Consider the following 15,916-nt stretch of genomic DNA (forward strand, 5'->3'; position numbering starts at 1 on the left):
TGCAAAGCAGCAAACAGGTATTTGAAGCCGCTGGTGCCTCTGGAGACCCGCGAACCTCAAGTAGTAGGATCCTCCAGAGGTTTGCAAGTGTGCATAAAGCTATTATTCGGCCACCCCTAAACAATGCTCACAAGCAGAAACGGTTGCAGTGGGCTCAGAAATACATGAAGGCTAATTTTCAAACCGTGTTGTTTACTGATGAGTGCCATGCAACCATGGATGGTCCAGATGGATGGAGTAGTGGATGGTTGGTGAATGGCCACCATGTCCCAACAAGGCTGCGACGTCAGCAAGTAGGTGGCAGAGTCATGTTTTGGGCTGGAATCATGGGGAGAGAGCTGGTAGGCCCCTTTAGGGTCCCTGACGGTGTGATAATGACCTCTGCAAAGTACGTAGAGTTTATGACTGACCACTTTCTTCCGTGCTACAAAAAAGAACCGTGCCTTCAGTAGCAAAATTATCTTCATGCATGGCAATGCCCCATCTCATGCTGCAAAGAATACCTCTGTGTCATTGGCTGCTATGGGCATAAAAGGAGAGAAACTCATGGTGTGGCCCCCATGTTCACCTGACCTCAACCCTATTGAGAATCTTTGGAGCATCCTCAAGAAAAATATCTATGAGGGTGGGAGGCAGTTCACATCAAAACTGAAGCTCTGGGAGGCTATTCTGACATCCAGCAAAGATATTCAAGCAGAAACTGTCCAAATACTCACAAATTCAATGGATGCAAGAATTGTGAAGGTGATATCAAAGAAGGGGTCCTATGTTAACATGTAACTTGACCTGCTAAGTTTTTTTGATTGAAAGAGCTTTTGATTTCTGTAAATATGACCTCCTGATGCTGCAAATTCAACAAATTACCATTTTAGTTCTCTTTACAACCTTTAAAATGTTTTGATCTCTGTTGTGCATAATAATTTGAAACCGTGCATTTTGAGTTTTTTTACTTTAAAAAAAAAAAAAACTGTTATTTGCATCAACGCTTTAGGAAAATCAGCGAAAAATAATATTTGCGTAATAATTTGGAACGCGGTGTATTTGTGTATCACTATTTTTGGGCTGTGTGTATTTACAGATATGTTGCTTGCTCATTACAACCCCATTCTTCAAAAAAGACACGTATTTCATTACAATTTATTCAAACAGCATTCTAATTATCAAAAAAAACAAATATATCTACATATTCATTACATTCTTTAACCTTAATAGTTTATCTTGCAATATAGGTTTTATTGCTTCCACTTACCTTATCCTGTAGTTTAAGAGCTGAATCATCCTCCCCTGCTGCTCTAGCTCCTTCTCCCCTCTCTCATCGCAGCTGTCTGTTACCATGACGACAGTGACTTCTCTGTAACTTCTGTGTAACATTTCCTGCTGCCGACCACACATCTTTCGGTTTCCATAAGTTTACAGTGATACAAAGTGAGTAACATCTACTACATTCACTTGTTAATGTTACCTTCATAGTAATTAATAAATAGATCGTGCTTTTTTTACATGTATGTTTTTTAAATATATATTTATATCATTTTAAATTAAACCGTCCGTGCTACTTAAACGGCTTTTAATCCAACCCACCATTTCACACTTATTTCATTACATTGATTGTGCTCATGATTTTATTGTAAATTTCTGTTTCGTTTTCAAACACTGACGTCTTCACTGATCTTTGACCTATACAGATTTGGCGTTTTTTCTTCTGCTTTATCGGATGTGCTGTGTATAAGCTGTAACAATCAGTGTGATTTTGCTTGGCCTGATGAAGACATCCGTTCGATGTCGTAATGCGTAGCCTACCTACCAATAAAACATATATTTATTCTATTTGCCTTGAGTATAAATAACTTCATTTCAGCAGCGCCGGTATAGGTCCTTTTTTTTGGTCTTTTTCTCGCATTCCTGAATCTAGACCGAACACACAAGGGATGCAATACTGGAGTTCTCCAGGGTGCAGAAGCCGCAGGCGCTTGGACAAGGAGGTCTGCATGCATCTCATAAGGAAACATACTGACCACAGGGAAATTTAGTATTGCACTTGGAACAGGCATAATAAATTGCAAAGGTTGTCTGGCGTGAGGGTTTTCTCTTAGGGTCAGACATGGCAGTACTATTACTACTACTGTACTGGTGGGAATGAAGAAACCAATAGAACCACTCAGGACTGAACAGCAATGAAAACTCCTATTTAGGGAATAATGGCTCACTTCACCTAGTTCTGCTAGGATAAACACACACTAAAGGCCAGATAGTTTTTCACCTGTGTGGGTCTTGTTTTCACTAATAGATTAACAGCCAGCAGGAGAATCTCCTCAGTGTTACATCCTTTACTTAGGGGACACTAGTGGGAGAAGTGTTAGAGGTGTTCCTTAGGCTGGTGGGTGAAAGAGGAGCGGACACTCTTCAAATACACCATTGTCCAACCTGCCTATGAAGACAATGGGAGAAAAGTGCTGAAAATTTTAAAAAATAAATACATTTTGTAGAGACCGCTGCATTAGCAGAAGTGTCTGCCTTCTACAGACACTAACCTCTGACTGAATAGCTCAGTGTCTGTGGGCAGGATATACAACGGAGTGGCCCCTTTTTTTTTTTCTTAGTTTCATCTAATGGCAACAGCATATACCCACGGTCTGTGTCCCCCAATGCAGCGAATGAGAAATGTTGACTGCATCCAGCCACGCTGTAGCTATACTCAAATTTGCGGTAAGAACTTCCTAAATGAGCCATAACTATACACTGGATGTCAGAAAGGGGTTAAAATGCTATAAAACCAAGCACAGTTCTAAGCAACCCGTTCGTAAAAAAAAAAGTTGGTTCTTAAATTAATTAGTATGTGAAAACATGTGCACTGAATGAAAAAGCAATGTTCATAGTCTTGAGCAGGCACATTTATGATGCTAGGTGATAACTAATTTCAGCAAAATATTGACAATTCTGATATTACCCCGCAAATGGTAAGATATTTTAGGCACAAGTGAAAAGTTCTTTAAAACTTTTGTTCTCAACCAGATGATATTGGTTTTTTTATATCTAGAAACTCTAGTTACCTGTAATGTGTCCATTGTGCTCCTTTAACTCATGAACTTTCACCCATTGCTTCCCATTTTCTTTGTAGATATGTACCTCATGGTTATTAGGACTTAATGCAATTTCTGTGGAGATAAAGCAAATACTTTACAGTATTTTAGAAAAAAAAAAAAAAAAAAAACGTAAATTAGTATTAAAGAGGCTCTGTCACCACATTATAAGTGCCCTATCTCTTACATAATGTGATATGCGCTGTAATGTAGATCACAGCAGTGTTTTTTATTTAGAAAACCGATCAATTTTGACAGAGTTATGACCTATTTTAGATTTATGCTAATCAGTTTCTTAATAGACAACTGGGCGTTTTTACTTTTTGACCAAGTGGGCGTTGTAAAGAGAAGTGTATGACGTTGACCAATCAGTAGAAGTGAAGTCAGATATAGGAATTCCAAAGAAGGATACACAGACTGTCCTTTGCCCCCCCTAAAAAAGGCAATTTTACTTGCTTGAACTGCTGTAACTGTAACAACATCTTGAAGGGTGATCATTTTCGTCATCCATACACTGGTAAGGAATTTCAGGTTAGACAACGTTACACCTGAAACTATGTTGTCTATATGATAACTTGTCCCTGTTCCACTCTATATATAGAGGAGACCACTATGCCTATCAAACTAAGGATTAATAAACACAAGAGCACGATTAGAAAGAAAATGATAGAGCTGCCGGTAGCGAAACATTTTTTAGAAAAAAAACATCAGCTTAACCAACTGATATTTAGGGTCATTGACTGTGTTCCAGTATTGAGGAGGTGACAGGCAGAGAATGCTTAAAGGGAATGTGTCGCTAGAAAAAAAAATTTTTTGTTTTTGTTAAACAAACAGTTAGTGTATAAACGATTAAACATTGTTCTAATTTTTTTAATTATTTCACGAGTCGGGAAATATTATAAATTAGATTCTAATTTATAACATTTCCCTGTGCTGGTCACTAGAGGGAGCAATTCCCAAAATTGCAGCATTGGCATGTGGTAAAGGAACCACATTGCTTTATGCTGCAAAATTTGAGAAAACACAGTCGCTCTAGCGTCCTCAAACAATCCCCCCTCCTTTATCCTGGCTAGTGCCAGGAGAAAGGAGGGGATTGAATGTTCAAACCTCCTACACTGTGTGTCGCCATTTTTTGTGTCGCACTGTAGGCTTACATACAGTGCTTATCACATAGTAAAACACGAACAAACACAGACATAACTTACCTGCTCCTGCCGCCGCCGCTCCCTCCGGTCCGTCCGCTCAGTCTGCTCCCTCCACTCCCAGTGCTTGCTTCAGAACACATGTCCGGAAGCCGCGACCGGAAGTAGTAATCTTACTGTCCGGCCGCGGCTTCCGGTCCACAAGAAAATGGCGACGGGTGTCGCTCGGCCGAAGACCTTGCATTTAGACTGTGTGGGAGCGACGCATGCGCCGTTCACCATACTGAATGCGAACGGCTCCCGTTCGCATTCTCTATGGGGATGTATGTGCCGTATTCCATGTCTGTATGTGTCGTGAATCGACACATACAGAGATGAAAAAAAAAAATGGCAGCCCCCATAGACAAGAAAAAGTTAGAAAACAAAAAAAAGTAAAAAACACAAACACACAAATAATTTTTTTTTTTATTAAAACACTAAAAGCAAATTGATATAAGAAAATTTTTTTTCACGACACTCTTCCTTTAAAAGAAGGAACTTAGATGAATATATGAATTAGATACTTTGCATCCAAGGGGATTGAATCTTGAATACAAGGTTGTGCCAGGTCTTTAAATCCTCATGGTTATATTGTCTAGCTGTTTTTAACTATGGTTTTATTACATGGAATTCATATACACTTGGTGATTCACAATTTTTTTTAAATATTTTTAGATGCTGGAGATTTATACATTGAGAGGGTTTGCTCACCACGCATCGGCGACTTGGATTATGGGAGGAGTCAGGATATAGAGTCGAATATCAATTCTAGAAATGGATGGACAGAGATGACTACCCCCTTATGCCCCCAAAAATAATGTGTAAAAATTTTCTTGAAAAAATAAAAATATGAACATTATGTATTACAAATAATTTTGTGTACGGAGGGGTTGACTAATCTGTGTGATTGGTAGTATTCAGGGCTATTAATTATTTTTATGATGCTGCGCTAGGCTGAAGTTCGATTAGTTAAATCGAACATCATGATGAGCGCTCCCTTAAAGAGGCTCTGTCACCAGATAAGTGCCCTATCTCCTACATAATCTGATCGGCGCTGTAATGTAGATAACAGAAGTGGTTTTTATTTTGAAAAACTTTAATTTTTGAGCAAGTTATGAGCAATTTTAGATTTATGCTAATTTGTTTCTTAATGACCAACTGGGCGTGTTTTTACTTTTGACCAAGTGGGTGTTGTAAAGAGAAGTGTATGACGCTGACCAATCAATGACCAAATCAGCGTCATACACTTCTCATTGTTCCAGCCCAGCATGATCCACAGCACATTGTGATTGTGCACTGAAAGAAGCTGGGCTGGAACAATGAGAAGTGTATGACATTGATTGGTCAGCGTCATACACTCCTCTTTACAACACCCACTTGGTCAAAAGTAAAAACACGCCCAGTTGGTCATTAACCCCTTAGTGACCACCAATATGCCTTTTCACTTTGGTCACTAAGGGGCCTTAGGCTAGGCCGACGCCTTTTCATGTTGGCCCAGTCTAAGTCCTGCACGGGTGTCCCGTGCAGGCTGGAGCCGGGGCTCTGCTGTTTGATGACAGCTGGGCTCCTGCTCCAACACCTGCGATTGAAGTTTACTTCGATCGCGGCCGTTTAACCCGTTAAATGCCGCCGTCAATAGCGACCGCGGCATTTAACTTGTTTACAGAGGTAGTGAACTCCCTCTGTCACCCATCGGCGGCCCGCAAATGCAATCGCGGGTCTCCGATGGGGTGTCATGGCAGCCGGGGGCTTGATAAAAGCCCCCAGGTCTGCCCTGGACATATGCCTATTAGGACGCGCCGGAGGCACGTCCGAATAGATTGCCTGTCTGATTTACACTGACAGGCAATAATGCTCTGGCATACGAAGTATACCAAAGCATTATAGCAGCGATCTGAAGATCGCACAGTAAAGTCCCCTAGTGGGACTAATAAAATAAGTAATAAATGTGAAAGATTAATAATAAAAAGGACAGTAAAAAAAAAAAAAAAAAAACTATTTTTTTCCATAAAAGTGGTTTTATTTAGTAAAAGTGTAAAAAATAAATAAAAGTACACATATGAGCTATCGCCGCAACCGTAATGACTCAATTAATAAAGTTAATATGTAATTTAAACTGCAAGGTGAACAGTGTAAAAAAAAAAAACGCAAAAAACAATGGTGAAATTGCAATTTTTTTCCATCGCCCCCCAAAAAAGTCATAATAATAATGAATCAATAAGACCCATGCACCCCAAAACAGTACCAATCAAAACTACGTCTCGTCCCACAAAAAACAAGCCCAAAAAATCACTACATTGATGGAAAAATAAAAAAGTTACGGCTCTTGGAAAGCGACGATGCAAAAACAAATCATTTTAGTTCAAAAGTGTTTTTATTGTGCAAAAGTCGTAAAACATAAAAAAAAACCTCTACATACATGGTATCATCGTAATCGTACCGAGCCATAGAATAAAGGTAACATGTTATTTACGCCGCACAGTGAACGGCGTCAATTTAAAAACGCATAGAGCAATGGTGGAATTTCAGGGGTTTTTTTTTATAATCCCCCCCAAAAAAAGTTCATAAAACTTAATAAAAAATTAAAATGTAACCAAAAATTGTGCTATTAAAAAGTACAACTAATCCCGCAAAAAACAAGTCCTCATACAGCTATGTAGACGAAAAAATAAAAAAAAAGTTATAGCTCTTTGAATGCGACTATAGAAAAACAAATTAAATAGCTTGGTCATTAGGGCCTAAAATGGGCTGGTCACTAAGGGGTTAAGAAACGAATTAGCATAAATCTAAAATTGCTCATAACTTGCTCAAAAATGATTGTTTTTCAAAATAAAAACCACTGCTGTAATGTAAATACATTACAGCGCCGATCAGAGTAGGAGATAGGGCACTTATAATCTGGTGACAGAGCCTCTTTATATCAGTGAGATGTCCTCTTAGGCTGGGTTCACACGAGATATTTTCAGGCGTAAACGCCTCGATTTACGCCTGAAAATACGGCTCCAATACGTCGGCAAACATCTGCCCATTCATTTGAATGGGTTTGCCGACGTACTGTGCCGACGACCTGTAATTTACACGTCGTCGTTTGACAGCTGTCAAACGACGATGCGCAAAATGACTGCCTCGTCAAAGAAGAAGTGCAGGACACTTCTTTGGACGTTTTTGGAGCCGTTTTCTCATAGACTCCAATGAAAACAGCTCCAAAAAAGGACGTAGAAAATGCAGCGAAAAACGCGAGTTGCTCAAAAAACGTCTGAAAATCAGGGGCTGTTTTCCCTTGAAAACAGCTCTGTATTTTCAGACGTAATTGCAGTTATCGTGTGCACATACCCTTAGAGGAAGGGATTCAGGATCATTGAGACTAAATATCTATACACTGTACTCTGCCTGCTGCGAATCAGTAGGAAAACGAATCCCACGCAGTACTTAGAAGAAATGGCCCTATGTCAACCTTAACACCTCCTCCCAACTCTCATTGGATAAGTGGGATCAGGTGATCTAGGTTGCCTAGTAACGGCGTCATGTAGACTAATGTGTGTCTTGATTGGATTACCTGCACCATGTGATGTTGTATACTTCCCTATTTAAACTCACACTGTAAGGGCCTGTTCACATCACCGTTCGCTTTCCGTTCCAGGGTTCTGGAGGTTTCCGTCGGGTGAACCCCGCAACGGAAAGTGAAAGTGACAGCACAGCTTCCGTTTCAGGTCACCATTGAATTAAATGGTGATGGAAACATTGAGATCAATGGTGACTGAAACGGAAGCTGTGGTTTCAATTTCACTTTCTGTTGCGGGGTTAACCCGACGGAACCCCGGAACGGAAATGAACGGTGATGTGAACAGGCCCTTAGACACATTGTTAGGCTTGAGAAAGACCCTCCACTTGTCACGGGTCGAATCGTTGCCATTTTTTACTGGATGTTTGACCAATAAAAGAACATATTGATTGAAATTTGGGAGACGTGTGCTGCTGTTCAACCACGCTTTTTCTGAGGATTACATTACGTCAGACTGGGTTTGTCTGATCTTACAGCGTGTCACCGCTCCTGACATCGGGATTTGTACTGCTTCGAATATTTTATTTTTTGGATGCTGACCAATCAGTGTCATACACTTCTCTCCATTCATGTAATCAGCACATAGTGATCCTGCGTTGTTCACTATGTGCTGTCACTTACTCACACATTAACGTTACTGAAGTGTCTTGAGAGTGAATATAGACACCGCTTCCAGCCAGAACGGGATGTCTATTCACAATTCCAACACTTCGGTAACATTTGTGTGGGACTTAAAGCACAGCAAGCGTAATCTCGGGAGATCACGCTGTAAATGACAGCTTACAGCGAGATTACGCTTGCTGTGCTGTAAGTCCCACACAAACGTTACCGAAGTGTCGGGATTGTGAATAGACATCCCGTCCTGGCTGGAAGCGGTGTCTATTCACTGTCAAGACACTTCAGTAACGTTAATGTTTGAGTATGTGACAGCACATAGTGAATAACGCAGGGTCACTATGTGCTGATTACATGAAAAGAGAGAAATGTATAACGCTGATTGGTCAGCGTCATACACTTCTCTTTACAACGCTTGGTCATAAAGTAAAAAACACACCCAGTTGTCTATTAAGAAAGTCATTAGCATAAATCTAAAATAGGTCTTAACTCCGTAAAAATTGATCGTTTTTCTAAATAAAAAACACTGCTGTAATCTACATTACAGCGCCTATCATATTATGTAAGAAATAGGGCACTTATAATGTGGTAACAGAGCCTCATTAAAGTAATCATATTAAAGAAGGACTCCGAAAAAATGTTTTATTCTTTGGCCCGTTGGAAATTATGTTAATTGTGGTAAAAGTAATTTTCTCACCGGTGGCTGGATTTGTAAATTATCCACTCCCTTCTGGTCCTCATCTGTCATGTGACCACATATAGTACTCTCCAACTGCCACAGCGTCTCATGTGTGGACAGGAAGTCAGTTTCTCCATTCATTCCTATAAGACTTACATCGAGGCTGTGATAGTAATGAATAGAGAAACTGACTTCCTGTCCACACATGTCCAGACGCTGTGGCGGTTGGAGAGTCCTATTGCTGGTCACATGACACAGCTGATGACGAGGAGGGAGTGGATAACTAACAAATACAGCCACCGGTAAGAAGATTACCTTTACCACAATTTACATTATGTGCCTCTCTAATGGGCCAGAGAATAAAGAAATGTGTGGGAGAGCTCCTTTAAAAAGGGCTTGTCTCATCAAGACAACTCCTTTTTTTTAAATTATGCCGTCCCAGCTATTGGAACAACTAGCTGGCCACAAAACGTAATATTACTGTTGACAATTACTATCAACGGCGAGTGTGGAAGAGCTACCCTTTGTAAGCAGATATTCAGTCTTGAAGACTCCCCTCTATAAATGAATATGACTTAATAGGATATATGGAATCGGGTGGTCATGGTGAGAAAACACCCTAAACACATACTATAATTTTTGCCAGAAACCCGCATAAATAACGAAAATCTCCGCTAGCTAGTGTAGATTTTCTTTTCTGGCTCAGACAGAAGAAGATGCGACAAATTTATTAAGAGGTGTGCGCCTCCTAATAAATTTGCCACATCTTACTCCTGATGGCTTCATCCTAAGACTGGTGTATTAAATGCCAGCCTTAGTGAACCTGACCCATAATATTTTATTTCAGAAAGTCAGATTCCCTTTCACAATAGATTGCATACTAAAAATTAAGCATGAAAAAAAATAGAGGAGGATACTGCTTACGAGTACGATCTTTGTTCCAAGCATGGCAGCTGATGGGTTCGAGTAATAATTGATGAAGAGACATCCTGTTTTGTTTTTCTGTGGAGAAACGTACAAAACTGAAAAATAAATAAATATACATCGGTTATTATATTATATTAATGAAATTAGAATAAATTAATCATATTTTATATATATATATATATATATATATATATATATATATATATATATATATACACACACACACACACATATACACACACATACACACTTGAGAGGCCCTATGGAGTAGGGCTGAAACGTCACCTGTGGTGAATAAAACCACTTTTTTTCCACTAACTGAGGAGTGCTGTCTCGTATTTTGGAGGATTTGACAATATATATATATATATATATATATATATATATATATATATATATATATATATATATATATATATATATATAGATAGAAAGAGCGAGAGCGAAGGAGAAAGAGCGAGAGCGAAGGAGAAAGAGCGAGAGCGAAGGAGAAAGAGCGAGAGCGAAGGAGAAAGAGCGAGAGCGAAGGAGAAAGAGCGAGAGCGAAGGAGAAAGAGCGAGAGCGAAGGAGAAAGAGCGAGAGCGAAGGAGAAAGAGCGAGAGCGAAGGAGAAAGAGCGAGAGCGAAGGAGAAAGAGCGAGAGCGAAGGAGAAAGAGCGAGAGCGAAGGAGAAAGAGCGAGAGCGAAGGAGAAAGAGCGAGAGCGAAGGAGAAAGAGCGAGAGCGAAGGAGAAAGAGCGAGAGCGAAGGAGAAAGAGCGAGAGCGAAGGAGAAAGAGCGAGAGCGAAGGAGAAAGAGCGAGAGCGAAGGAGAAAGAGCGAGAGCGAAGGAGAAAGAGCGAGAGCGAAGGAGAAAGAGCGAGAGCGAAGGAGAAAGAGCGAGAGCGAAGGAGAAAGAGCGAGAGCGAAGGAGAAAGAGCGAGAGCGAAGGAGAAAGAGCGAGAGCGAAGGAGAAAGAGCGAGAGCGAAGGAGAAAGAGCGAGAGCGAAGGAGAAAGAGCGAGAGCGAAGGAGAAAGAGCGAGAGCGACGGAGAAAGAGCGAGAGCGACGGAGAAAGAGCGAGAGCGACGGAGAAAGAGCGAGAGCGACGGAGAAAGAGCGAGAGCGACGGAGAAAGAGCGAGAGCGACGGAGAAAGAGCGAGAGCGACGGAGAAAGAGCGAGAGCGACGGAGAAAGAGCGAGAGCGACGGAGAAAGAGCGAGAGCGACGGAGAAAGAGCGAGAGCGACGGAGAAAGAGCGAGAGCGACGGAGAAAGAGCGAGAGCGACGGAGAAAGAGCGAGAGCGACGGAGAAAGAGCGAGAGCGACGGAGAAAGAGCGAGAGCGACGGAGAAAGAGCGAGAGCGACGGAGAAAGAGCGAGAGCGACGGAGAAAGAGCGAGAGCGACGGAGAAAGAGCGAGAGCGACGGAGAAAGAGCGAGAGCGACGGAGAAAGAGCGAGAGCGACGGAGAAAGAGCGAGAGCGACGGAGAAAGAGCGAGAGCGACGGAGAAAGAGCGAGAGCGACGGAGAAAGAGCGAGAGCGACGGAGAAAGAGCGAGAGCGACGGAGAAAGAGCGAGAGCGACGGAGAAAGAGCGAGAGCGACGGAGAAAGAGCGAGAGCGACGGAGAAAGAGCGAGAGCGACGGAGAAAGAGCGAAGGAGAAAGAGCGAGAGCGAAGGAGAAAGAGCGAGAGCGAAGGAGAAAGAGCGAAGGAGAAAGAGCGAGAGCGAAGGAGAAAGAGCGAGAGCGAAGGAGAAAGAGCGAGAGCGAAGGAGAAAGAGCGAGAGCGAAGGAGAAAGAGCGAGAGCGAAGGAGAAAGAGCGAGAGCGAAGGAGAAAGAGCGAGAGCGAAGGAGAAAGAGCGAGAGCGAAGGAGAAAGAGCGAGAGCGAAGGAGAAAGAGCGAGAGCGACGGAGAAAGAGCGAGAGCGACGGAGAAAGAGCGAGAGCGACGGAGAAAGAGCGAGAGCGACGGAGAAAGAGCGAGAGCGACGGAGAAAGAGCGAGAGCGACGGAGAAAGAGCGAGAGCGACGGAGAAAGAGCGAGAGCGACGGAGAAAGAGCGAGAGCGACGGAGAAAGAGCGAGAGCGACGGAGAAAGAGCGAGAGCGACGGAGAAAGAGCGAGAGCGACGGAGAAAGAGCGAGAGCGACGGAGAAAGAGCGAGAGCGACGGAGAAAGAGCGAGAGCGACGGAGAAAGAGCGAGAGCGACGGAGAAAGAGCGAGAGCGACGGAGAAAGAGCGAGAGCGACGGAGAAAGAGCGAGAGCGACGGAGAAAGAGCGAGAGCGACGGAGAAAGAGCGAGAGCGACGGAGAAAGAGCGAGAGCGACGGAGAAAGAGCGAGAGCGAAGGAGAAAGAGCGAGAGCGAAGGAGAAAGAGCGAGAGCGAAGGAGAAAGAGCGAGAGCGAAGGAGAAAGAGCGAGAGCGAAGGAGAAAGAGCGAGAGCGAAGGAGAAAGAGCGAGAGCGAAGGAGAAAGAGCGAGAGCGAAGGAGAAAGAGCGAGAGCGAAGGAGAAAGAGCGAGAGCGAAGGAGAAAGAGCGAGAGCGAAGGAGAAAGAGCGAGAGCGAAGGAGAAAGAGCGAGAGCGAAGGAGAAAGAGCGAGAGCGAAGGAGAAAGAGCGAGAGCGAAGGAGAAAGAGCGAGAGCGAAGGAGAAAGAGCGAGAGCGAAGGAGAAAGAGCGAGAGCGAAGGAGAAAGAGCGAGAGCGAAGGAGAAAGAGCGAGAGCGAAGGAGAAAGAGCGAGAGCGAAGGAGAAAGAGCGAGAGCGAAGGAGAAAGAGCGAGAGCGAAGGAGAAAGAGCGAGAGCGAAGGAGAAAGAGCGAGAGCGAAGGAGAAAGAGCGAGAGCGAAGGAGAAAGAGCGAGAGCGAAGGAGAAAGAGCGAGAGAGAGAGAGAGGAGAGAGAGGAGAGAGAGAGAAGGAGAAAGAGAGAGAGGAGAAAGAAGGAGAAAGAGCGAGAGCGAGAGAGAGCGCGAGAAGGAGAAAGAGAGAGAGAGAAGGAGAAAGAAGGAGAGAGAGCGAGAGCGAGAGCGAGAAGGAGAAAGAGAGAAGGAGAAAGAGAGAGAGATAGAAGGAGAAAGAGAAAAGCAGCCCTTCGTGACTGTATAGGTTGGTGCTATGCGAGCCTGACCTTGATTTAAACGGTCCTATAGACATGTGAAGAAATTAATAAGGAAGGATGAACAATTGTTTAATTTTTCATAATATTCTATGTGTAATTCCAATATCTTTTTATGCCTACGTATCAAGATGATGTTATCTCACATTACGTGACTTGTGTAGTATTTTTCTGCTTATCTTGTTGTGTGGTCAAACATCTCAGACAGATCACGCCTTTAGGCCTCATGCACACGACCGTAAAAACTCCCGTTATTACGGGTCGTAATTACGACCCGTAATAACGGGCTCATAGACTTCTATTGGCGACGGGTGCCTTCCCGTTTTCTCACGGGAAGGTGCCCGTGCCGTTGAAAAAGATAGAACATGTCCTATTTCAGGCCGTAATAACGGCACGGACAGTCCATAGAAGTCTATGGAGCTCTCGTAATGACGGGTGGCTACATGTGTGCACCCGTCATTACGGCAGCGTTGCTAAGCGACGTCAGTAAATAGTCACTGTCCAGGGAGCTGAAAGAGTTAACTGATCGGCAGTAACTCTTTCAGCACCCTGGACAGTGACTACCGATCAGAATAAACCTGTAAAAAAATAGAAATAAAAGACGTTCATACTTACCGAGAACTTCCTGCTTCCTCCAGTCCGGTCTCCCGCCCGTTGCCTTGGTGACGCGTCCCTCTCGACATCCGGCCCGACGTCCTGGATGATGTTTCAGGCCATGTGACCGCTGCAGCCAATCACAGGCTGCAGCGGTCACATGGACTGCCGCGTCATCCAGGGATGTCGGGCTGGATGTGAAGAGAGGGACGCGTCACCAAGACAACGGCCGGGTAAGTAGGAATTTCTTTAACTTTTATTACAGAAAGGGCTGTCCCTTCTCTCTATCCTGCACTGATAGAGAGAAGGGGCTGCCGATTAGTGCAGTGCTATTTTGCCGCCAAAAACGTGCTCGTAAATACGGGTGGAATACGTGTGACACCGGACCCGTATTTACGCCAGTATTTACGGGTGGGAAAAAATACGGTCGTGTGCATGAGGCCTAAGGCCTAAGGCCTCATGCACACGACCGTATTTTTTCCCACCCGTAAATACTGGCGTAAATACGGGTCCGGTGTCACACGTATTCCACCAGTTTTGCACCAGTATTTACGAACCCGTGCCCGTAAATATGGGTCCGGTGTCACACGTATTCCACCCGTATTTACGAGCACGTTTTTGGCGGCAAAATAGCACTGCACTAATCGGCAGCCCCTTCTCTCTATCAGTGCAGGATAGAGAGAAGGGACAGCCTTTTCTGTAATAAAAGTTAAAGAAATTCATACTTACCCGGCCGTTGTCTTGGTGACGCGTCCCTCTCTTCACATCCAGCCCGACATCCCTGGATGACGCGGCAGTCCATGTGACCGCTGCAGCCTGTGATTGACCTGTGATTGGCTGCAGCGGTCACATGGCCTGAAACGTCATCTAGGACGTCGGGCCGGATGTCGAGAGGGACGCGTCACCAAGGCAAAGGGCGGGAGACCGGACTGGAGGAAGCAGGAAGTTCTCGGTAAGTATGAACGTCTTTTATTTTTATTTTTTACAGGTTTATACTGATCGGTAGTCACTGTCCAGGGTGCTGAAAGAGTTACTGCCGATCAGTTAACTCTTTCAGCTCCCTGGACAGTGACTATTTACTGACGTCGCTTAGCAACGCTGCCGTAATGACGGGTGCACACATGTAGCCACCCGTTATTACGAGAGCTCCATAGACTTCTATGGACTGTCCGTGCCGTTATTACGGCCTGAAATAGGACATGTTCTATCTTTTTCAACGGCACGGGCACCTTCCCGTGAGAAAACGGGAAGGCACCCGTCGCCAATAGAAGTCTATGAGCCCGTTATTACGGGTCGTGATTACGACCCGTAATAACGGGAGTTTTTACGGTCGTGTGCATGAGGCCTAACTCTGTACATTCTAGCAAATAGAGATATATATATATATATATATGTTAAACTTGCCAGTAAAAACAGAGAGATATTCTGACAGAAATTCATGACTGCTGTGCCCAATTTGATGTACAGAGGCCCCGTATATATTTCTCAAAGCCGACATTCATTTGAACACCACTCAACAAAGAAGGGAAGTCAATTTTGCTTCTGACAAACACGGTCTACCTGCAGGGGGCTTCCATGACAGTTTAAATGGTGCCGAAAACCCGGGAACTCTCTGAGGTACGTTTCCTAGCGTCTGCTAGTCCGGAACATCTGGAAGAGTCATTGAAACCAAAACCGCGCGGTAAGTAACTCCTTTTTATTACAATACCGGTTTCAAATACTCTGCCAGAATATCCAGTAAGACTCTGGGTAATTGTGTCCCCGCACAGAGATTCCAGTAAGAGTCAGGTCCTTTGTTGAGTTGGTCTGGTATGATTGTATGAGCGTTGATAAACTTGTATAACATTTGTACAGTTGCGCAGTGTGAGGTTGGGATAGTCCTTTCACGACCCGGCTGTGGCCATCTTGGATGGGCAGCACACTATCCTAGAGTTGTGTTTTGGTATCAGCGAGCACTACAACTCAAAACGCACATATCAAGAAACCTGAACTTAACACCTAATTCCTGCAGTCTGTGTGTTTGTTGTGTACATGTGGAAACAAGAGGGCCAGTAGAAGGCTTATGAAAATACATTATTAATCTGCATGCTCAGACAGATTCTGTGGGACAAAAGTTAGAGGAAATAATTGTGAAAGGCTGTTATAGTCCCAATATACATTACAGTCAAGTACTCTG

The 15,916-nt window shown here is 43.6% G+C and overlaps 1 protein-coding gene across 5 annotated transcripts in view; it reads right to left on the reverse strand.

Annotated features, from left to right (window-relative positions):
• The window catches only part of ARPC1A (actin related protein 2/3 complex subunit 1A), a 191,125-nt gene that overhangs the window by 116,939 nt on the left and 58,270 nt on the right, over nt 1-15,916 (reverse strand). For 3 of the 5 annotated variants that reach the window (XM_075830005.1, XM_075830007.1, XM_075830003.1), the window contains exons 2-3: nt 10,042-10,139; nt 3,051-3,155 (exon numbers count right to left, since the gene is read on the reverse strand). In XM_075830005.1, coding sequence (XP_075686120.1) covers nt 3,051-3,155; nt 10,042-10,105 — 169 coding nt within the window. In that variant the 5' untranslated portion in view covers nt 10,106-10,139. The remainder of the gene's footprint in view (nt 1-3,050; nt 3,156-10,041; nt 10,140-15,916) is intronic. The other 2 variants (XM_075830006.1, XM_075830004.1) reach the window with 1 other exon arrangement.

This window comes from Rhinoderma darwinii, chromosome 6 (assembly GCF_050947455.1).
Source record: "Rhinoderma darwinii isolate aRhiDar2 chromosome 6, aRhiDar2.hap1, whole genome shotgun sequence".
NCBI classification, from domain to species: Eukaryota; Metazoa; Chordata; class Amphibia; order Anura; family Rhinodermatidae; genus Rhinoderma; species Rhinoderma darwinii.